Below are 25,789 nucleotides of genomic sequence, written 5' to 3' on the forward strand. Positions count from 1 at the left end.
TTGCAGAGAGAGGTACAGAGGCCCAGGTTCTGCAACTTCTCAATCAGGATTGTGGGAATGATGGTGTTAAACAGTGAGCTATAGTCAACAAACAGCATCCTGACAAAGGTGTTTGTATCCTCCAGGTGATCTAAGGTGACCTCTCTCCCTAGTTACCTTTTGCTCCTAATATACTTCAGAAAATCTTTTAAGATTTTCCTTCAGCACATCTACTAGGGATATCTAATTCAATACACACCAGGTTAGAGATATCTCATGCCCCATTTATATCCTCTTAATTTCCATTTTAAGTGTACTCTTAAATCCTTTATGCTATTCAAAGGACCAGCTTGATCCTATTTGCCTATACCTGACATAAGCTTCTTTAAAAATAAAACTGAGCAGAGCCTCAATACACTTCATCTACTAGGGTTTCCTGACCTTGCCAGCCTTGCTTTAAACTCCAATTGGAACATGCTGGCCCTGAACATTGCCCATCTCACTTTTAAAAGCCTCTCACTTGCCAGGTGTCCTTTTGCCAACAGCCTCTCCCAAATCAACTCTGAATTTCTGTGTAATACTATCAAGATTATGCCTCCTTCAATTTTGGAGTAACTTGAGTTTCAGTCTAGTTTTTTTCCCCCAATATTTATCTTGAAACTAATACAAATATGGTCAGTGTACTCAAAATGCTCCCTCAGCGACATCACCCACTTGCACAACCTCATTTTCAAGAGGAGATTGAGTGTAGCACATGCCATAGCATGACAATCTACACTTGGCTTTCCTGAACACACTTAAACTCTGCCCCTTTGAATCCCTTAGCACAACAGCAGTTCCAGTCAAAATTAAGGAAATTAAAATTACTTAGTGTTAAACCACTTATTCCTACACCTATATGCAATTTCAGTGCACTTTTTATAATCCCTACCAAGTTTTGAGGGGCCTATTGTATAATCTAAAAGTGATCACCCCACCTTTTTATTTTCAAGTTCTACCATATGGCTTTGCTTGACATTTCCCCCCACTACCACTGTGATGGTTTCACCGATGAATAGTACAACTCTACCTCCTCTCTTAGCTAGTTTAAACTCTCCTTCGTTGGTCTATATAAAATAACCCCGCCAGGATATTCATCCTCCGGTTCAGATTTATATATTTACTCAACTACTTTTGTAGACCAATATTTCAGTGGAAATTTGTGCTTTGCGGTATCATTCCACACAATTGTTGTTCTCAACAGGAGCCAACATTTGACTGAGAATAAATGCCATTTTCTCTGGTGTGAGGAGAAAGTGTGGATTATCCACTGCCCTGAAGATTGATAAAGAATCTGAGACCAAGAACTGCATTTCAAAATAAATACTGAAATTTCTTCCTTTAACAAAAATGGAACAGAAACTGCTGCATGCACAGGTGTTGCGAATCAATTGTTTCTTTGCAGGGACACTCTGCTGCAATACTCTGTTGTGCATATAGCTATTCCAGGGTCAGTGGTGGATTTGGCATGGATCCTGGATCAGAACAGTCAAAGGGGAGGATTAATGAAGTCTGTTGGGTGGGGGTGGGAGGAGTGGGGAAAAGTAGTAAGATCAGGGTTATAATCGTGAAGGAGAATATCAAAGTCATGATTGGATGCCTGTGATTCAGTACAATTAGATGGGCTGGGGTGGGAAATAAATTTTGATTTTGTTCAATAACAGATGATGTCAGGGTCTTGTTCAATATGGAGGTTCGCAGCAAAGAGGAGCTGAGCCATAAATGTTGGAAGGACAGGCAAATCAAAAATTTAAAGTGAACTTAACCGGAAAGAGGGTCACAGCATCAAACTCCATGGTAATGGAAAGGATAAACTTTTCATTACCTTTACATTATACTGAATCAGACTTAACTGCATAAGTGGTCTACACATTTTGTAAGCCATGTATGTGCTAAATTATTTGAAGCCGGCCATGTCCAAATACATGTTGGGCATGCACTTCGCCATCTGAATAAATTCAGATGCATAGTGCCAAATAAATAAATTAATAAAACACTACCTTTATGAAAAATTTTCTGGCCATACACACAAGCTGCAACTTTGTGAAAAAGTGGAATGATAAACTAAATTGAGTGTTTTTAAATTTGTTTCTGGGAGTGAAAACAGCACAGATTAAGCTTCTGCATTTGAGGTTGACTTGTGTAATAATTGTTTACAAAGAAGGCGTTAGTTTTGAACCCAGCTGACATTCAGATATTACTTGACTTCTCAGTAGATGCCGTTCCACCCATGCACGTTAAACCCTTAAGCGCATTTATCAATTACAGTAAAGGAAGCTAGCTGCCACTTGTGAGTTATTTGCACACACAGGGTGCTAATGGAAATGTCACTGCTGTGATCATTAATCCTGAAAACATCATACAAAAAGACTGGAGGAGGGCGTTAAGTTCAAACATAAATCACAGACAGCACGGTGACGACTGGAATGTACATCCTACAGTAGCCATAAATGTACAAAGTTTTAACTGGTTACTGTGCTGATGGTCTGAATTCAAAATTTTACCAATTTTGAAAATATAAAACAAATGACTAAAAAGGGTTCCTTTAAGCAAAATTAAATTGAAAGATATTTTCCAATAGCAATTTCACATAGTTTGCAAGGTATTGTTCAATATATAAACAGAACAGATATTGCATCAAATACTGAAAAAAATATACAAATGCACTATACAAATTCAACACATTTGCTCTGAAGATATGATGACAAAAGATGTCAGCAGCTTGTACACATCTTTATACCCGCAAATTTTTTTTCAGACTCATGAATCACTGAAAGCAGCATGAACACCCAGATTTACATTTCAGGTTTGATTTTCTCTGCACAAAGAAAGGCAATCTTTGCTCATGATTTCAAAGAGGAATAGTACAATTGCAAATACAAAATTAATAGCCTTTCTGAACATAAACATTAGGATGATCCTTCACAATGTGTCCATAAATGGGCTATTCATGAGCAAAGCGTGTCTTCAGACTCAGTGGAGCTTTGGCTCTAGGACACCTGCACCTCATGGAGTCAAAAAGGAAAACTTCCACAGATTTCCCAAGTCTCAGGCTGGGAGATTTGCCTGCTGAAGTTTTGCTGGGTTAACTTGGCAACAGGCTTATGAAAATGAATTGGAGAAATCAACTACTAAAGAGGAGTGAATTTAAGTAAATTTAAAAAATTTTAAAAATTGCTTTCAGTGTGATTTTAAGGTTGTACTCCAAACTTTAAAAAAAAAAGCAAAAGCCTAAATGGACCAGATCATCCTGGAACTACCATTTTGCCTAGATTTGCCACCTGAAGTCCAGGCTTGTATGGACTTACTTATTCTTAATACACACTCAAAAATATTGGCAATGCTTTTGGACACCATCTACAAAGTGAACTGAGTTCTGAGGATGACTAAAGCCCAATTTATACTTCTGTGTCAAATGTACGCCGCAGGGTGATGTGCACCTCCCCAAAAATATAACTCACACGTTGCGGCAACGCAGACCGCAACAACTGTGATTGGTCTGCTTGGTAGCATCGCATTTCCTCCTACGCATCTCCGGTTGCTTATCTCCGCCATGTCTGTACACTGATGCGAAATAAATGGTTGGAGATGATGAACCAAATCGGCAAATCTACCTGCTGACATCTGAAAATATTTGAAATGCATTTCTTTGTCAATGTCTCTCACGAAGAAACTCAACACAGTGGCATAGAAACCACACCGCAACTAGCTTTTTGGCGGTGAATTGCAGAGCGACGCAGACACAACTACGCATGCTCGCTACGGTGTAGGGCGTAGTCACTTTCAAAGGCTTTGGGACAATTTGAATGATTCTGATTGGCAGAGACATTTAAAAACAAATTTAAAATGAAAGAAATATTTAAAACAAAAAATATTAAAACACTAAAGTAACTCATGCGCTTGCAAATTTTTAAAAAATTTAAAAGGGAACCATTTTTTATCCAAACTCCCTGCAGTAAAGCTAAGAGGCAAGTTGTAAGGGATGAGTGTGGCATTTGACCTTCTGGATGTTTTGGGGTTTCAATCCAAGACATCCAAGACATGAATTAGCTATTAGCCAGTTAAGCATAATTCAGCACAGCATCCTGATTGGTGCTGGATGATTTTCAATGTTATGAATGTCAAAAACATTTTAACATTCAATTTGAACAGCAGCTTTGATAGCTGGCATGGCTGGTGACAGATACTCATCAGCTGACAGTCACTCAATGGGAAAGGCCCTGAGCCTTGCTGGTGAGCTGGCAACTGACCTCCCAGGGAAGGCAGCATCATGGACTGTGCGGGACTATTAAAAATTAAAGATTTTAAAGGAGGGAGGGAGAAAACAGGGAATTATAGACTAGTTGAGATGTTGGAGTCAATTATAAAAGATGACATTACGACACATCTGGATAGCAGTAACAGGATCGATCCGAGTCAGCATGGATTTACGAAGGGGAAATCGTGCTTGACTAATCTTCTGGAATTTTTGAGGATGTAACCATGAAAATGGAGAAGAGGGAGCCAGTGGATGTAGTGTACCTGGACTTTCAGAAAGCCTTTGATAAAGTCCCACATAGGAAATTCGTGGGCAAAATTAGGGCACATGGTATTGGGGGCAGAGTACTGACATGGACTGAAAATTGGCTGGCTGACAGGAAACAAAGAGTATCGATTAACGGCTCCCTTTCGGAATGGCAGGCGGTGACCAGCGGGGTACCGCAGGATTCGGTGCTGGGACTGCAGCTGTTTACAATATATATTAATGATTTAGATGAAGGGATTAAAAGTAACATTAGCAAATTTGCAGATGACACAAAGCTGGGTAGCAGTGTGAAATGTGAGGAGGATGTTATCAGAATGCAGGGTGACTTGGACAGGCTGGGTGAGTGGGCAGATGCATGGCAGATGCAGTTTAATGTGGATAAATGTGAGGTTATACACTTTGATGGTAAGAACAGGAAGGCAGATTATTATCTAAATGGAGTCAAGTTAGGAAAAGGGGAAGTACAATGAGATCTAGGTGTTCTTGTACATCAGTTACTGAAAGCATGCAAGTACAGCAGGCAGTGAAGAAAGCTAATGACATGCTGGCCCTCATAACAAGGGGAATTGAGTATAGGAGCAAGGAGGTCCTTCTGTAGCTGCACAGAGCCCTAGTGAGACCACACCTGGAGTATTGTGTGCAGTTTTGGTCTCCAAATTTGAGGAAGGACATTCTTGCTATTGAGGGAGTGCAGCGTAGGTTCACAAGGTTAATTCCTGGGATGGCGGGACTGTCATATGTTGAAAGATTGGAGCGACTGGGCTTGTATACACTGGAACGTAGAAGGATGAGAGGGGATCTGATTGAAACATATAAGATTATTAAGGGATTGGACACGCTGGAGGCAGGAAGCATGTTCCCACTGATGGGCGAGTCCAGAACCAGAGGCCACAGTTTAAGAATAAGGGGTAGACCATTTAGAACAGAGTTGAGGCAAAACTTTTTCACCCAGAGAGTGGTGGATATGTGGAATGCTCTGCCCCAGAAGGCAGTGAAGGCCAAGTCTCTGGATGCTTTCAAGAAAGAGATGCATAGAGCTCTTAAAGATAACAGAATCAAAGGTTATGGGGATAAGGCAGCAACTGGTTACTGATTGTGGATGATCAGCCATGATCACAGTGAATGGCGGTGCTGGCTCGAAGGGCCAAATGGCCTACTCCTGCACCTATTGTCTATTAGCTTTATTTGTTACATGTACATAGTAACATGTGTCATTTTGCATCAAGTCAGTGAAGATGGTGTTGGGCAAATGTTGCTACGCTTCCAGAGTCAACAGAGCATGCCTACAACTCATTAACCCTAACGGTTTTCCACCATCATCCTGGTAGTGGTGTACAATCCACCTCAGGCCAACATCAGGCAGGCAATGGTGGGAACTAACCAACATATCAGCAGGCACAAAACTGTGCACACTGATGCCTTCCCCATTACTGCAAGAGATTTCAACCAGGCCAGCTTAAAGAAGTCTCTGAACAACTACCACCAACATATTACCTGTGGAACCAGAGGAGGCAACACACTTAACCACTGTTGTACCATCATCAGGAATGCTTTCCATGCCATTCCACACTATGGAAAGTCTAATCACCTGGCTGTACTTCTACTCCTATCATATAGGCAAAGACTAAAGACCGCAGCACCAGTGGTGAGGACCAAGACATGAACAATGGAGGTGTAGAAGCACTTAGAGGACTGCTTTGAGTTGGTGGACTGGAGAACATTCTGGGATTCATCTTCAAGTCTGAATGAATATACCACTGACTTCAAGACCTGTGTGCATGAGTGTTTGCCATTGAGAACATGCCAGATATATAATATTTAAAGAACATGGATGAACCAGGAGATTTGTAGTCTGCCGAGGGTTAAATCTGTGGCATTCAAGGCCAGTGATCCAGAACTATACAAGTCATCCAGGTACAAGTTATGGATACAAAAGACAATTCTGGTTGATGCTAGAGACAGATTCGGACGCACATCAACTCTGGTAGGGTTTGCAGGCGATTATTTACTACAAAGCAAAATCTAACATGAATGACTGATGGTTCACCTCCAGATGAGCTCAATACCTCTTATGCACTGTTTGAAAGGGAGAACAAAATTACACCTGTGTAAATCTGGTGACAACACGATCTTTCTTGGTGGCCAACATCACAACATCCTTCAAGAGGGTGAACCCTTGCAAGGCTTCAGGCCCTGACGGTATACTTAGTAGGGCACTGAAAATCTGCGTCAACCGGTGTGAATGTTCAAGGACATAGTCGATTTTTCATTGCTGCAGTCAGAGGCTAGGCTCTCATCTGCTCAAAAGGGCAACAATGATACCAGTGCCCATAGCAGGGTGAGGTGTAATGTTTTGCAACTCCAAAAGCTTAATCGAAACTAAAACACGGGAGCCAGGAACAGGTCTGCTTCATTTTACTTGCCTTTTCTTTAGTGGGGTGCACACATACAACATGATAGTGTAACGACTTACCCTACATACTTCTTACATAACCCCTAATGATTATGTAAACAAGAATGCTTAAATAAATTTACAATAGTACTGAAATAATAAATAAATTACACCCCTCCCTGCTTAGCTGTAACCTCCAACTCAACACAGAATGCATCTCAATTCAAATAAGCAACATATTGCTCTCTAGTAATCTATATACATATTCAGTGTCAGTGTAGTGTGTTCTGCTGACATTGCTTGCAGTACATTCTTCAGACTCTGGACAAACTGTTTGCAAAGTCACCTGTAGCTGGGTATGTGCAAATGTAACATGTCTGAGGAGGGAGGAGAAGATGGCGGCGCGATGCAGCGTGTGCGGCCGTTCCCAATGATATCATATGTGTTAACTAGGGGCCGTGCACAATCTTGATTTGATGGAGACAGCTGTGAGAAGCACGGAGGAACATCTGGAGAAATTTCTGAAATGCCTGCTTCGCTGCCGCTGCTACTGTGCCATCGAGAATCTCTGGAGAAGGCCCCAAATCCTCAGCTTTGCCTATTGCTGGGGCCGGGGTCAAAGTGCTCGGCAGAGATGGTGCTCGGTGTCGGAGAGCTGATCGGAGGTTCGGAGTTTTCGGATGGACTCGGAGTCGGACTGTGGTCGGATGCTTCCAGGATGCTGCATCCGTAAGTTTACGGCGCTGGAGGTTCACCGTCTGCGTGAGATGATGGGACTTTTGAGAGACTTTGGGACTTTTTACCATGCCCATGGTCTGTTCTTTATCAAATTACGGTATTGCTTTGCACTGTTGTAACTATATGTCATAATTATGTGCTTTTTGTCAGCTTTCCAGTCGGTTTGTCATGTGTTTTTGTGATATCATTCTGGAGAAACATTGTATCATTTCTTAATGCATGCATTACTAAATGACAATAAAAGAGGACTGCGTGTCCTCATAATCTAATCTAATCTTATTCCATTCATTTTCAGGAACGACTGAAACTGTTCCGTAACAAACTGTGACTCATTGTCACTGATCAAGTGCTTGGTGAAACCAGTCCTTCAGAACAGGCTTCTCAGCATATCGACAATGTGCGAGGTTGTAGTGGAAGCAATTGGGAACTCTTCTGGCCATTTTGTAGCTGCATCTACTACTACCACCAAGAAATATATACCCATGAACGGTTCGGTAAAATCCACACGAATCCACTGCCAGGGCTGCGCAGGCCATTCCTAGAGATGGATAGGCAGTGCTCTTAGCATCTTCTGCATCCCAAACAGTGCATAGTGAGCTATGCGCCAACACTTTCAAGTGGACCATGCCTAGATGACCGGCATGTAGCTCTTCCAACACTTTAGCTCTCAGCTTGGATGATACAACTCTCAATCCCCACACAGGCAGCTCCCATTCAAAGGCAAATTCATCCCAGTGCTGGTAAAACTGAGGAAACTGGAGTTGCTGCTGCACATTCCAGCCACGTTGGGTGGCTGTGTAGACCTGAGACAGTGTTCGCTCTTTTCTGGCTTCCCTTTGGATCACCTCTGCTCAAAAATAAGTCTATTATGGTGATAAAGCCCTTTGTGACTGTTTATGGTGCGAAATACTTTGGACTCTTCTTCCATCTGCAGGTAGGCCTTAGTGAAGTCTACTTTGCTGAAGTGTTTCCCTCTAGAAAGGTTTGCTAAGATATTATCTGTCCTGGGCAGAGATTATCGATCTACTTTCAGTACCAGATTGATGATGACCTTAAAATCTCCTGATAAACTCACTCTTCTTGGTTACTGGGACCAGTGCCATTGCCCATGGGCTATATGCAAGGCTGGAATGAATTCCTTCAGCCTGTATGCGATCTAGCTCACTGGCTACTTTATCACAGAGAGTACAAGGAACCAGACAGGCTTTGTAAAACTTATGCAGCACTTTTAACACTAGTTTACCCTTTATGTGAGTTTTCCCAATGCCACCCTTCAACACCGTTGTATTATCCAGTACCTTATTAAATTCACTTTCAGTTGACTCAAGCGAAGGGGATATGGCATGCAAATGGATCACTAATTAAGCTGTAGCTGTCAAGGCTATCCAATCCTGTGTCACTCTTATCATTATCAGTTTTTTCCAATCAACATGCAGATTAGTGTTCTTTTTGAAACTGCAACTTGACCTTTTATCTTTTCCTCTTCCCTGTGTAGTCCAATATGCCCTTTGTATGTGTCCTACTTTGTTGCATTTTCTGCAAATTTTTCCTTTAAATCTACATTGGTCTGGTGTATGTGAGCACCTGCCACAATTTGTTCCGCCAGTCAGGTTTCTCTTTGGATGCTACAATTTTGTTCATACTCACTTTCACTCGTGACTGGAATGCAATTGCACCTCTGGCTGCTGTTTGCATTGAAACAGCTATTTCAACTGAGAGTTGTGCTTCAGTTAGGGGCCATTTTTGAATGTTTTCTTGTAAGATTCCACAAACTAACCAAACTCTCAATGCATTAATAAGCTCATCACTGAACTGACAATGCTCTGACAATTTCTCCAATTCAGTCACCCCAAGGGAACTTGAAAGAAAAAAAGGATGGAATGGCTGGGTGGGCACATAAAATGACAAAATAAACTACAGATGCCGAAATCTAGAATCAAGAACAGGATGCTAGTTAAGCTAGTGGATCAAGGAGCATCTGCTAAAGAAATAAAAGGTGTAAGTTGACAAGTACACCCCCTCAACTCAGGTCAAGGACACAGAAAAGATTGTCAATCTAAGTATGGGGGGGGAGATACTAGGATAATAGGGAGGGTAATGGGATGGTGAGAGGTGGTGTAAAGAGGCAGCTAAGTGACTGATGAAGGGATTGGGAAGGGACCATGGGCAGATGGAACAAGGTGGGAAGGGAAACTGATACAAGGGATGGCAATCTTACAAGAGGCTTGCTGAGATGAGGAACAGTTGAAGTAGAAGATGCCCAAAAGCGACCTCTCCTATTCTTTCTTCCCTGTTTTACTATAGCACCAACCCCCATCATGGCTTTACCATCTCTCCTGCTCTCTCCCTCTATATGCTGAGCTATCAGTCCTTAGTAATGGGCTCATACTTGTACCCCTCACACTACACCTTAGTGAGTTTCGGGCTTGACACAATGTTGACCCGTTCTTCTAAACCGCCTACCTGTGCTTATTTCTTTGACAAATAATCTTCACTCCCCAATGATGGTTCCTTCTTCCAGTGCCCCCCTTCCATTTAAATACGCCCTTCTAGCTTTTACCATCTCTCGACCTTTGACATCATCCGATCAAAGTTATTCATGCGACTCATCAAATCCACCACCCTAAACATTCAGTCCTTTCAACAACACCGCACTAGAGCTGTTGTGCCATCTACAAAATGCACTGCAGTTACCTGCAAGAACATGATGATAAAGATTACTTTAAGTTGTCACATATACATTGAAACATACAGTGAAATGGATCATTTGCATCAACGACCCACACAGTCTAAGGACGCACTGTGGGCCTGTGTCGCCCTGCTTCCAGTGCCAACATTAGCAACTTACTAACGTACAACATTAGCAACGTACACCTTTAGAATACTGGGGAAAATCGTAGCACACAGAGGAAGCCCATGTGGCACGGGGAGAACGCACAGACTCCTTATAGAAACATGGTAAATGATTTAGAAGCAGAACGTAAAAGGCATTCAGAAGAGAGAACCTGAAGCTACAGATATTGATGAAAAGCACCAGTCTCCTATGAATGGGTGTTTAAAAACTCCTCTCGTTTATCAAAGCCAAACATTAGAAATAGATGAGCTTAAAAAGCCTGTCAAACTCACACCTTTCAACAAGTGCATCAACTGAGTAAACTAGTAGTAATCTCAGTTCAAATTGAACTAATATTAACACAGTTTACACACTATCCCTTTAATGTTATTCGAGTAACAGAATAAAAACAATGCTGTTCTGGCCTGCCTCTTCTCAGGCTCTATGAAACTGCAGATTCTTGCTTTGAGCTAATGAACTTCAACTGGGAGAAGGAAGACCAGGACATAAACTCAATGCAGTACCCCTGGCTGAAGAGTAGTGGTAGGGGCTTTGAAGTAGGCATATTACTAATCACTTCAAGTATCTGGCTTGTTTAAGATCATTGTGACTTGTGCCTCCCAGTGGCTCCAACAGGCAATGGTACGGATTCTTTGGTTGGCACAATCTACTGGCTAAGAATAATATGGCCATCTTAGCCGTGGTCAGGTTCCCCACAACAACACTTAGTACAAAGAAAGCTTGCACTCTTCGATGTTTCAATGGGGATACTTATCGTGTACTTTTATGCTAGGCCATAGCCTTCTTTGGCCACCTGGAAATAAAGCCTCGTATCTTTTCACTGATCAGGGCATGCTGCTCCAATGATCACTGACAGGAACTTTTTTGAATGATGATCAGGAATAGATTGGAACAGGATATCCTCACTGTCAGTCTTCACAAGATTTGCCACAAAGCGCCATTTGTGTTGAGATGGCAACTATTTTGGACCCAGGACTTTTCCAGGGACTCAAATTCTTGGGAATGAAGTGCCTTTCAGGTGTGGTACTGAAATTGAACAACATTTGTGATTAAGGAAATCCTGTATGTTGGTGCAAGGCAGAAATGCCTTTACTTCCTGAGAAAACTAAAGAAATTTGGCCTGTCCCCTAAAACTCTCACTAATTTTTATAGATGCACCGTAGAAAGCATTTTTCTAGGGTGCATCACAACCTGGTATGCAAGTTGTCCTGTCCAAGACCGGAAGAAGCTGAAGATCGCGAACACGGCGCAGCACATCACATAAACCAATCTTCCGTCCATGGACTCACTTTACACTGCACGCTGTCGGTGCTGCTAGGATAATCAAGGACACGACCCACCCAGCTAACACACTTTTTGTCCCTCTTCCCTCTGGGAGAAGGCTCAGGAGCTTGAAGACTCATACGGCCAGATTTGGGAACAGCTTCTTTCCAACTGTGATAAGACTGCTGAACGGATCCTGACCCGGATCTGGGCCGTACCCTCCAAATATCCGGACCTGCCTCTCGGATTTTTTGCGCTACCTTACTTTCCATTTTTCTATTTATGATTTATAATTTAAATATTTTATATTTACTATTGATCTGTAATCCAGTGAGCGGGAAGCGCAGAATCAAATATCGCTGTGATGATTGTACGTTCTCGTATCAATTGTTTGGCGACAATAAAGTATAAATGGTGGTTGCACTTCTAGGATATTGGAGGTACCAATAGTAACAGCTTCTACATTCATGGCAGTTACAACATCACACTTGGTGAGAAAGGAATAAACTGACAGTGTGTTACTGGGCTCCTTGCCATCTAGGAACAGACAGTACAGAACTAATGCCATCTGGGCACTTTACCTGCATGTCTGTTTCAACCACAGAACCTGTCAATATTGTGGATAGTCACTGGGTAACTGTCCTCAGAGGAACTGCATTAGTGTTTAGAAAAGGAGCTTATTTAAAAGATCAAATCCCACAAGAGAATTCATTTCAGGGCCAGACAAAATCATTACGAATTCAAAAAAAAAAAAAAAAAATTCACTCTGAGAGCTCATACTTCTCATACTGAAACTCTATGCTACTTACTACAAACATGGTAGTCACAATTACTGTTCTGGCTTGTCAAAGTGACCTTAGTATCCACAGAGCAAGGGGAAGCTTACAGTCAGTTTGAAAGAGTCACATACAAGCAAATAAATGGACAATACAATGAGAAACTGAAATGTGTAAGTAGACAAACAGGGCAAAACACTTCATGAAGTAAAAAAAAACACAAAAATTCCCCAAGAATTTTTTATCTTTCCATTCCTATTGATTCAAGTCAAAATTTAAAACTCTCCAATACAGGAAAACAGTTGTTACCTGCAATTATAGCAATATTTTGAGTAATATAGAATTACAGTCTGGTATTACACTAGTTTAGAGTAGGGATTCCCAACTTTGTCTATGACATTAGCAAAGGGGTCTGTGGACCCCAGGTTTAGATTAATAATGCTGCATCAAGGTATGCGCTCAGTCACTTGTCTGACTATGTTTGTATCTTCTCAACTCATAGCAGATATACTCCTAGTCAGTTCTAACATTAACTTGTTTCATCTAGATTTCTAAAGTTAAAATTACTTGTTCACTTAATGTCAGACAAGTTCTACTTACGTTCACACTGAATTACGTCCAGATTGAACTGCTGAATGGCTCCCATGCTTATCTGCTTCACATCAGCATCCAGAAGCATTTGCATCATAGATGTGGATAGGTGCTTACAGGCCGACATGCACGCAGTTTGGGCTACCTTTCCCTGGAAAAAGCAAGACATTGAGTAAAATCAGCTCAAGGCAAAATACAGTTACACATACTACACATATACTGTATGTATATGTATTTTGTACCATCAAGATGAAATATCCTCAATTTACATAATATTCTCATTTTCCTTTATTACATATCTAACAGACTGTAAGTTGATGTTAAGTAAATGCGAATATAAAGTATTTCATCATTGCGGCCAATTGCTATCATGGTAATCAAAAGGTTAAACAATATTCAGTTTGGGATGTAAAAGACTAATAAACAGTTAGGTGTGTTGAATTATGATTTTTGTCCCCCTATTGACCAGAAAGACAAAAATCATGAGTAGTCTATGTTCTGACTGATAAAAATCAAATACATACAGTATTTATGTATGCACACGAATACAACCACAATGCTGAATGGGTACGCATGAAGAAAACATTTCTTCAGGCAATGTTACTTTCTCAAAGACCAAGATACTAGGAGTAGCAATTGGTCATCCGCTGGTTTAATGTACAAATTTAATTAGATATTACCAACTTTAAAATTACCTCAGTATTTAAATTATGTGTACACAAATACTACACGAAGAAACTCCCACTACCTCCAAATGATAGAATGTGAATTTCATACTAAAGGTTTGTCTTTTTATATTTCTCCTTTTACACAGCATTCAGTTTCACAGATTTGTGTTACTAGATCTCTAAGGAATTAACAGCTAGTATAATGACTATATTCCTAGTCTAAAAAAATTAATGTTTTGTTTCAATGCCACAAGTTTATGCTTATTTTAATACATCTAATGTAACAATTATATAAACTTAATGAAAAATGAATTTTGGGGCATTATAAACATGCAATACATTGTCATACCACCACAACGTCAACATTATGGGAAATGGAAAGAAGGCAAAATATAACACAGATAAACAGAGCTGGAAGATTCTAGCAAACCTAGCTGCAGGACATTCCAACTAGACCCAAAAGACCAGATCTGTTAATCTAGCAATGTACAAATGCCTCTACTGCATCCCGTATAAATAATTGAATTGAGAAACAAACAAAAACATTCATATCAGTGCAAGAGTTGGTGCTAGCTGATTTTTCTTTAAATTCACCTCATTAAAAGTTCTTTGTAAAAAGTGTAAAATGATTTACTCTTGAATAGGTGGCAGAATTGTATACAAATTCTTCCAGCTCTGAAGTAGACAATGTACGATTTTATTACAGCAATTAAATTCAAGTATTCATGATCAATGTATTTTTAATAAAACCCCTGGAACATGCAAAAGTTTTAGTTTCAAACCCTCACAGAAATGCTGCATCTAGTTTGAAACACACCCATCTACGTAACTGTATTAACCATTGTGGCCATCAATTTGCCAAATGCATTAGGCAGAAAAAGGACTTGTATTTCTCACAGTTGCAAACCATGCTTGTTAAGATTTTACAGCAATGAGTGGGAAAAACATACTGAGCACAGTGATTAGGAAACTAAATTTTCTACTTAACTTCAGTGCCGCAGATGAACTTGTGCATAATCTTTAGTATATGGAACACTTACACTACTACAGCACAGAAACAGCACAATAACAATTATATTGCTCCAACTGTTTTATCAGTCTGCTGATCACACACAATTTCTTGGAAACTTTCCTAATGCTATTTTATTAATAAAAAGCCAACAGAAAAAGAGAGAGAAACAAGGCAAGTCCCCATAAACTAAGCTTTTCTCCAATTATTTTTAGATACCAACAGCAAAAGTCTATTTAATGGTGGAGAAGGCTAAATATACTCTTCACTTCAATACAAGAAAAGGTACAATATTAAAAGGACACTATTTTATAAAACTTTAGCCAAGTTTGAGGATAAACAGATTCTCTATGATGACATGTTCCCCTAGTTTAAGGCACTATTTTGGTGATGAGGTGTACTACATCTGTAGTGTTTATTTTTCTATTCTAATATTCGAATTCAATGAAAGCATTCAGCACAGCCATAAACGACAATGCAAATGATATATATAAAATTGTGTAGGATTATGAGATGCCATGAAGTTGTGTGGTTATAAAATGCAGAAAATGCCTGTGTTTAGACAATTGTTTCCTTGAAAAGACTTTTCCCTTTCAGTTTCTGAAGGCATCACTCTACCTTTGAGGAACAGTTCCAGTAGTATCAAAGCTTTCTAAACATTTCCCTCTTGTTCTCAGGCCTTGTTAATCAAATCTGCCATGTTACAATTTAATACTCTTATGCTAATTTTTTGATGCACAGAGGAATCACAAGTCCCTATATACATCATTAGTGTGAAGGAAATCACAAAAGTTAATCTAAGTGCCTTTTAATGCATTTCACTTCAATACCAGATTCCATCAGGGATGTCACTTCCTTTTAAGCTTAAGTCATTTTAAACAGAAGCAGAGGCAGCACACAAACATCCTGACATAAATTGATAAACAAAAGTACAAGCTACAATCTGAAACAAGCACGCATTAAGAGTCCTCAAACCTAATGTTAATCACATTGGAAGATGAGCAGTTCTGCTCCCCAAGCAATAATAATATGAATGAGAAAAGGAAGCTGAAAAAAAAAATCAATGGCTACTGTTCATTTAATTATAGAGTAATAGGTTTGAGATACTTAATGGAAATGTCATTTTAATTTAATGGAATAAGTACTGCATTTGAGTATAACATACTGCTCCATCAGATCAGCTCCATGTCCTATTTATTCTGTCTATATAATGTAATAACTGCATAAGCAGATTAATAGGTTGTCAACCAACATTCTAACATTCAATTTATAAAATGTAGGAGTGTTTGAAATTATTATAATACACTTATGGCTAACATTTAGGGGAAGCATACTACATACTTGGCACAAAACGTATCTCCCCCCCCCAAGAGAATAAGATCCTGCCGTGCACATGTTGTCCCTGCAAAATAACATATGTACGCATGCTGGACAATGCAAGTTATGCTTTAGAACATAAACTGAAGATGCGTTTGGGGACGAGTAAAGAACACTAGTGAATTTTGGGAAATACAAGGAGTAGGCAATCAGTCTAAGTGTTGACAAAAAAAAGCCTAATTAATAAATCCTTTTAAAAAAATAACCAGTAGCTTGATTCAAAAACTGAGCTTTGTCCAAACTGTATTTGTACTCATTTGTGGAATAAATTACCCTGATCAGCAGAGTGACCAAGTACTTTTCCATTTGTGATCCATGGTGATGCACCTCATACTTCCAAGAGTCAAATGCGTTTAATGAGTTTAATCATAGCACAATGCACATTTCATTCCCTTCCAATGTAAACTGTAGCTCAAGTCCAAAAGACACCCATGAATCAATCCATAGGACAAACTAGGAAGACTGTGTGGTTTTCTTGGTATATTCAATTTAAATCAATACACCTCACAAGGTAGCTTGAAACTGTCTTCAAGCATTTCCCAAAGTCCACAGCTTGTCTTCAAGCCTGCACGGGGCCTTTTCTTCTTGGAAAAAAAAGCAGCACTCAGCAATCAATTTAATGAGTGCTTCAGTGGTAACACCAGAAGTTTTAGCATAGATATTCAGGCATCTCAAAGGGTTAGAGACCACAGGGAACAAGGCATATAAACATGCGCACTGTCTTTAGAGACATCAGATCACAAGCAGATCTTTCTGATGAGCAGTGTGCTTGCAAGTTCAGGCTTTCTAAGACGATAAGAACTCTAATCTGACATCGGGAGATGAGCAACAGCCAAACATGTGCCCAGGCAGCTCTTTTTGTGAATGCCAAGGTAAATGCAACACTCACAGCTCCTTCATTCTTAAGAGTTCAAACTTTCATGTCATCTCTTCCAAGTATCTGAACAGAGCTGAGTAATAACAGCAACGCAAGTATGACGATGCTGCTGACTTGAATACAAGATGCTGCTGTTGGCATTAGTCCAGTGGGCACTGCAGTATACCAGTGGAAACTGCACTATGGTGTGATGCATAATCTATCCAAAAGAAAACAGCCTGCATTCAAGAAGAAATTTAAATCCTGAAGACCAGAAAACAAACTTAACCAGTAGACAGCACAGTGCAGAGACATTTCCAAACTTAATTTTAACCCCTTTGAAGGTAGTAGTTCCTTCCAATTATTCATTTTAGGCCTCTGAATTTTAAACAATAATTAATTCATTCCTCAGCCTCCACTGATCAAAATAAAAACTTCTTTTTCCCTCAGAAGAAATTCTCATCAACATCCTTGTGAATTGCCTCTGCATTACTTCTAGCACAGTGACACATTTCCTGTAAGGTGGTGACCAGAACTAAACAATGTTGAATACATATGTAGGCATAGTATACCATTCTGATAATAATATCCCTACTCTTGTATTCTATGTCTCAACTGGTAGTCTCATTTTAATCATTTTATCCATTTATACTATCTGTATTTTTGATCACCAAGAACCCATGTTCTACAATTCTTAATATCCTTCCAATTAAAGTACATGCCATTTTCTTATATATCCCCAACTGCACAACTTTTGCCATTTCTGCTCATCTGATCAGACCATCTATCAATATTCTATTGATGTTTGCTTTCTGATTGATAACAATACAGCAATTTCTGTAACAATTTAAAATCTGTCATTTCACTAGATTTGAAGTTCAATCACCGATCTCATACAAATCGAGGTTCTCTCCACATTCCATGTCTTTTCCCTCGAACAAGAGTTGCAACAACCAAAACAGTCAAAAACATTGTATTCACTTACGCTGCTTTACAGATTTACCTATACTGCTTTTGACATTAAAATACTTGGAGAGAAACTATTATTTTATGCTTTCTACAGGATCTTCAAATGTGTTGTCATTCATCAGGAAATATAATGCATTCTGAACTCCTCACAAAATATACTTTTCCCTGGAGAAGCACCAATCTGCAAGTAGGGATTAAAAGCTTTTACATTTTGGCCCATTGATCAAAATTGCTGGTGGATTCAATATGATCAAAATATGACATTCATTATTTTCAGTAATCAGATTGACAAAAAAAAATAGGTGGAGGTTCATTGATGGGTAACATTTCAAGTCAATATCCTCTATACTAAGGGTTCCCAACCATTTTTTTTATACCATGGACCCCTACCATTAACCAAGGAATCTGTGGACCTCACCTTGGGACTCATTCAGTGGTGAAGAAATCCTCATGGAATTCCATGAGATGCATTGAAAGCCAATAAACCTATTGATTATTTCACAATATAGAGGGGAAGAAGATAAAAAGACCATGTCTCACACTGTTCACATATAAAGTAGGATCACTGTACTGCCACGTGATCCTCCTTAAGCAACCTCTTGCAACACTACCTTCTCCATTCATGTTGCTTTTAATTTCATATATAACTGAGGGCTCCTGGAGAATGGACCACAACATGCAATCTTTATCACTATTCTTCAGCCTCTCACAGGACTCTCTTCTATAGAGGTTGTCGTTATAAACAATCAGACAAGTACACTGAACTGGCTACCAGAATTCTAAAATTAGAATCTACTTAATAGAGAAGGTCATACTCATTCTTTGTGCAAGGCACAAAGAGTATTAATTCACTATTTCATAAAGGGATCAGAAGCAGAGGGAGTGAGCAGTTTGAAGTTCCTGGTGTCAAGATCTCTGAGGACCTAACCTGGTCCCAACATATCAATGCAGCTATTAAGAAGGCAAGACAGCAACTATACCTCATTAGGAGTTTGAAGAGATCTGGTATGTCAACAAATACACTCAAAAACTTCTATAGATGTACCGTGGAGAGCATTCTGACAGGCTGCATCACTGTCTGGTATGGGGGAGCTACTGCACAGGATCAAAAGAAGCTGCAGAAGGTCATAAATCTAGTCGGCTCCATCTTGTGTACTAGCCTACAAAGTACCCAGGACACCTCCAAGGCGCGGTGTCTCAGAAAGGCAGCATCCATTATTAAGGACCCCCAGTACCCAGGGTATGCCCTTTTCTCATTGTTACCATCAGGTAGAAGGTACAGAAGCCTGAAGGTACACAATTAACAATTCAGGAACAGCTTCTTCCCCACTGCCATCTGATTCCTAAATTGAAATTGGACCTGTGAACACTATCTCACTTTTTAAATATATATTATTTGTTTTTGCACAAATTTTAATCTATTCAGTATACATATACTGTAATTGACTTATTTTCTTCTTCTTTGTATAGCATTGAACTGCTGCTGCTAAGTTAACAAATTCCACAACACATGTGGGTGATAATATACCTGATTCTGTTTCTTGCCATCAGTGATTAAAGCTGTTCTCAATGCCCAACCTTAACAAGCTTACTAGACGAGTACCATGGGTATGCTGCAATCCCAGCAGTTCCACTGTCACCTCTTTATGTACTTGGGAGTTGTCATAAGCCTTGGCACAAGAATGCAGCCCAAATTATGAAAATCCTTTTACATAATTAAAAAATACATTTAAAAAAATCAAGACCTCCACAAAGAAAAATGCCCTAAAGTAGTTCCCTTTTATTCACACTGCAAGTGGATTTTGATTGCTTAGCACCACCTTACTGTGGCTACTGCCCTTCCTTCAAGTCTATGCTGATGTTCCTGATGACCAGTGCAAAGGTCTTAGATGGACTGGCTTCAGATTTCTGATAGGAATGGCTGGCTTTTGGACGTGGATGAGCACATTGCCCAGGATAAACTGCTGACCTTACAAGGGCAAAATCAATATTGTAAAGAACCTGCAGACTAGGGGATCTGTCAGTCAAGTTGGTAGACCACAGTACAATAACCAGTTATCATCTTTACCTGAAATCATGGCACCTTGATCTTTCCCTCAGAGATGGCACCAAAATTCATCCATGATAATGTGTCAATGGTGACAGGGAGGTGGGTGTGGGAGTACACAGCTTTCGTCTTGTAAAAGATTAATTCCTCTATTCTGTTAAATTGCTGGAAGGGTACTCTGCTTATTTTCAGGGAACGGAGCTACCTGTTTGAAAGCAGCTTTGCTCTTGAAGATAGAAGAATTGATCAAGGATAGCAGCTCCATCTTTAGGAATAGCAATCTACTCACAACTGACATCTCACTGTCAAGCTGCCCTGTGTAGCACATATCAGACTTCCTTTTGGATCAGACCAAGACTGCATGAAAGCAGAAAGGCACTGTAGTTCTACTGCAGCTGAAATCTAAACCAGTTAGCACTGTGTGCCAGGACTGCTGCTAAGAGCTTCCTCATCACTATGCATGACTCCTGCAGGAACATGAACATGGGAGATGGACTCCTGTTCTTTCTATCACTTCCTGCACTGTGGTCTCAACATCATGCAAACCATCTCACAGGGGACCTACATCAGCCTTATCATTAAACACATTCTTCTCTGAGCCCACTAGGGCAAAGATGATGCACGAACACCACCCCCCCCGCCATCCCCACCAAACAGAACCTCACACCAGATTCCTTCCATCTCATGTTAAACTGCAGCCCACTAGTTCCTGCCATCTTTCCTGTAACATATATCTTTAACACAGCTTGCTGAAACTTCACTCTGCCAATTACCAAAGTAGTTATGGAACAGGCAGTATGAGGACTGTGCTGTTCAGAAGTCAACCCTTCACTCCCCGCACCCCCCCCCCCCATACCCTGCCGCTCACTATCCTGATGTTCCAATAAAGGTAAACCTAAGAACATTCTTTATACTGAGCAAAGATTGTAAAGAGCAGCAATTGTAAATTGCAGCAAAAAAATCTTGGAGATACAGCAGCATATATAGCGAAGAAAATTTATGTCACTGAGCAGTATGAAGGATGAATACTGAATCAGTGAAATATCATTTTTGGGCATACCTGGCAGATTGCACACAGCCTCTGCCCAAGAGGTGGTTTATGCCTTCCTGATGCTCATTCAAGATTGACTCTTCTAGCCTTAAAGTTCTGCATTTGACATGTTCCCCTTCTGTCTGGATGGTCTCCTTTTGACTCCTCACTAGCTCAGCCTAAATGAAGGAAATTGAATGATCTTTTCACTTTCCTCTATTTGGAAGTTTAATCACAGTAAGGGACAGGGTCAAATATCAATAATGGGGAACAAGGTAGGAGTGGTATAGAAGGTAGGGTGATTGGGAATTGAGACTTAAGTAACAGGTTGCTGAATATAACAATTGTATGTAACTGCCTGTTCTTGAACTAATTAGAGGGAGCAATATTTTCAATGTCTTTTGCTCATCTTGATTTAACTTGAGGCCACAAAGTTTCTAGCAACTTTGCTCGAGACTAGAGAGTTTTACTCCTAGAGGAGGCAACTTAAGCCATTTCCTACAAGTCATTTCTTTTAGTGACTTAGGTGGGATTCCTAGCCCCGCAGAAGCACAGGGATTGATTTATGGATTAAAGTTTTTTGCTCATTCTGCTCTTGCAGATTCTCTCATATTCCATGCTGTATGCATCAAAGGAGGAAGGCCATTCTGAATTTCATGCTGCAAAGTGCTAGAGGCCATTCTAAATTTATTCTCAAGCTATCCTGAACTGAGTACTTGTGTTTCAGTACACCTTTGCGACCAATTTAAGGAAGACTCCAACCTGGTGCCAGCGCCACATGCAGGGGTGCTTTTAGTGCACTATTGAGAAAGTGCAATTCCAGTTTCTCGGCATCAACTTTTCAAACAAAATATTTCTTTACAAAACTTCTGAATTATTCTCAGTCTCTTCAACACAGCCTCTTTGACAAAGAAAATCAAAGCAAAATCAAACATTGGGCACCAAAAGCAAAGAAAAAAAGCAGAAGACTTGCTTCAAATTATAGACCTTATAAGGAGAGCTTTAAGAGAACAAAGTGAGAGCATGGAGAAAGATGACCAGACTATGATGACTAATCAACAAGACGGAGGCTGGGTGGGGGGGGGTGGGGGGGGAATTCTAAAAAAAAGAGAAAAAAAACAAGACAGAAAAATAGAAAATCTACAGCAAAATACAGGTCCTTCAGCCCACAATGCTGTGCCGACCATGTACTTGCTTTAGAAATTACCTAGGGTTACCCATAGCCCTCTATTTTTCCCAAGTTCCATGTACCCATCCAAGAGTCCCTTAAAAGACCCTATCGTATCTGCCTCCACCACCGACGCCGGCAGCCCATTCCACACACTCACCACTCTCTGCGAAAAAAAACTTACCCCTGACATCTCCTCTGTACCCACTTCCTAGCACCTTAAAACTGTGCCCTCTCGTGTTAGCCATTTCAGCCCTGGGAAAAAGCCTCTGGCTATAAACACAATCAATGCCTCTCATCATCTTATGCACCTCTACCAGGTCACCTCTCATCCTCCGCCACTCCAAGGAGTAAAGGCAGAGTTCATTCAACTTATTCTTATAAGGTATACTCCCCAATCCAATCAAGATCCTTGTAAATCTCCTCTGCACTCTTTCTATAGTTTCCACATCCTTCCTGTAGTGAGGTGACCAAAACTGAGCACAGTACTCCAAGTGAGGTCAGACCAGGGTCCTATATAACTGCAATATTACCTCTCGGCTCTTAAGCTCAATCCCACTACTGATGAAGGCCAATGCACCATATGCCTTCTTAATGACAGAGTCAACCTGTGCAACAGCTTTGAGTGTCCTATGGACATGGACCCCAAGATCCCTCTGATTTTCCACACTGCCAAGAGTCTTACCATTAATACTATATTCTGCCATCATATTTGATTGACCAAAATGAACCACCTCACACTTATCTGGGTTGAACTCCATTTGCCACTTTCTCAGCCCAGTCTTGCATTATATTGATGTCCCACTGTAACCTCTGACAGCCCTCCACACTATCCACAACACCCCCAACCTCTGTGTCATCAGCAAATTTACTAACCCATCCCACTACTTCCTCATCCAGGTCACTTATAAAAATCATGGAGACAGGGTCCCAGAACAGATCCCTGAGCAACACCAATGGTCACTGACCTCCGTGCAGAATATGACCTGTCTGCAACCACTCTTTGCCTTCCGTGGGCAAGCCAGTTTTGGATCCAGAAAGCAAGGTCCCATTGGATCCCATGCTTCCTTATTTTTTTCAATAAGCCTTGCATGGGGTACCTTATCAAATGCCTTGCTGAAATCCATACATCTACTACTCTACCCTCAATGTGTTTAGTCACACCCTCAATGTGTTGAGTCACATCCTCAAAAATTTCAATCAGGCTTGAAAGGCATGACCTGCCTTTCACAAAGCCATGCTGACTATTCCTAATCATATTATGCCTCTCCAAATGGCCATAAATCCTGCCTCTCAGGATCTTTTCCATCAACTTACCAACCACTGACACAAGACTCACTGGTTTGTAATTTCCTGGGCTATCTCTACTTCCTTTCGTGAATAAAGGAACAACATATGCAACCCTCCAGAACCTCTCCCATCCCCACTGATGATGCAAAGATCATTGCCAGAGGCTCAGCAATCTCCTCCCTCGCCTCCCACAGTAGCCTGGGGTGCATCACATCCGGTCCCAGAGAATTATCCAACTTGATGCTTTCCAAAAGCTCCAGCACAGCCCATTTCTTAATGTCTATATGCTCAAGCTTTTCAATCCACTGCAAGTCATCCCTACAATTGCCAAGATCCATTTCCGTAGTGAATACTGAAGCAAAGTATTCATCAAGTATCTCTGCTATCTCTTCCTGTTCCATACACACTTTTCCACTGTCACACTTGATTGGTTCTATTCTCTCATGTCTTATCCTCTTGCTCTTCAGATACTTGTAGAATGCCTTAGGGTTTTCCTTAATCCTGTCCACCAAGGCCTTCTCATGGTCCCTTCTGGCTCTCCTAATTTCATTCTCAAGCTCCTTCCTGCTAGTCTTATAACCTTCTAGATCTCTATCATTACCTAGTGTTTTTTTTTTAAACCTTTCATAAGCTTTTTCTTCTTGTCTAGATTTTCAACAGCCTTTGTACACCATGGTTCCTGTACCCTACCATCCTTTCCCTGATTCATTGAAAAGTATCTATGCAGAACTCCACGCAAATATCCCCTGAACACTTGCCACATTTCTGCCATACATTTCCCTGAGAACATTCGTTCCCAATTTATGCTTCCAAGTTCCTGCCTGATAGCCTCATTTCCCCTTACTCCAATTAAACACTTCCCTAACTTGTCTGTTCCTGTCCCTCTCCAATGCTATGGTAAAGGAGATAGAATTATGATCACCATCTCCAAAATGCTCTCCAACTGAGACCTGACACCTGACCAGGTTCATTTCCCAATACCAGATCAAGTACAGCCTCTCCTCTTGTAAGCTTATCTACCGATTGTGTCAGGAAACCTTCCTAAACACACCTAAAAAACTCCACCCCATCTAAATCCCTTGCTCTAGGGAGATGCCAATCAATATTTGGGAAATTATAATCTCCCACCACAACAACCCTGTTATTATTGCACCTTTCCAGAGTCTGTCTCCCTACCTACTTCTCGATGTCCCTGTTACTATTGGGAAGTCTATATAAAAAAAAACATCCAGTAGAGTTATTGACCCCTTCCTGTTTCTAACTTCCACCCACAACGACGTAGTAGACAATCCCTCCATGACTTCCTAACTTTCTGTAGCCATGACACCATCTCTGATCAGCAGTGCCATGCCCCCACCTCTTTTGCCTACCTCCCACCCCCCGTCCTTTCTGAAGCATCTAAAGCCTGGCACTCAAAGTAACCATTCAACAAGAAACAAGTTTGATTTACAAGAAACAGATTAAAAATAAACCTGATATTCAAATATCATGATTGTGGGAGCTTGCATTGAAAAGTCAGATGTTGGCAACAAGGAATAATGATTTAAAAACATATTTAAGAACAATATTTCAAAGTTTTTGGAGAAAGGACAGAGCTAATTGCTGCATTGCAACAATGAAGCAATTAATGAAGACAGAGCAAAGGGATTGGAGGTACTTTTCTGCATCTGAGGTTCAAAAAAATGTGGAAGATTACTACTCCGTATTCTAATTTATACAGAATGTCAATGTATTTTTTGCTGATGTGTAATGGAAAACTGATTGGATGGAATCAGATGGAAATTGGTTTGCAGCATCCTACGCTGAAAAAGGCTAAAGCTGGCAGAGGCAAGAAGCACAGCTGCTGAGGAAATTACATTTTTGAATGGTGGGTAGCCAAGGGATTAAGCTAAATTCTCAACCCAAATCATTAGCTATTTATACATGAAGAATAAGAAATCTTGTTTGGTTTATCCTTGAACATAATACAAATTGTGTCCAAATTCACAGTGCTTCCTTATTCACAAGAGTGATTAAACCAATGCAGAACAGTGCAGCACAGTACAGGCCCTTCAACCTACAATACTATGCCAACCCTTTAACCTACTCCAAGATTAATCTAAAGCTTCACTCACATAATCTTCCATTTTCCTTTCATCCATGTGTCTAATAGTATCTTAAATGTCCCTAATGCATCGGACACTACCACACCAGACATAATGTTCAAAACACGTACCAC

General features: G+C 40.4%; 1 protein-coding gene across 2 annotated transcripts in view; it reads right to left on the bottom strand.

Moving 5' to 3' along the window:
• LOC140185739 (exocyst complex component 6-like) overlaps positions 1-25,789 on the bottom strand; it is a 183,521-nt gene that overhangs the window by 56,459 nt on the left and 101,273 nt on the right. For both annotated transcript variants that reach the window (XM_072239333.1, XM_072239334.1), the window contains one exon: positions 13,167-13,308. In XM_072239333.1, coding sequence (XP_072095434.1) covers positions 13,167-13,308 — 142 coding nt within the window. The remainder of the gene's footprint in view (positions 1-13,166; positions 13,309-25,789) is intronic.

This window comes from Mobula birostris, chromosome 21 (assembly GCF_030028105.1).
Source record: "Mobula birostris isolate sMobBir1 chromosome 21, sMobBir1.hap1, whole genome shotgun sequence".
NCBI classification, from domain to species: Eukaryota; Metazoa; Chordata; class Chondrichthyes; order Myliobatiformes; family Myliobatidae; genus Mobula; species Mobula birostris.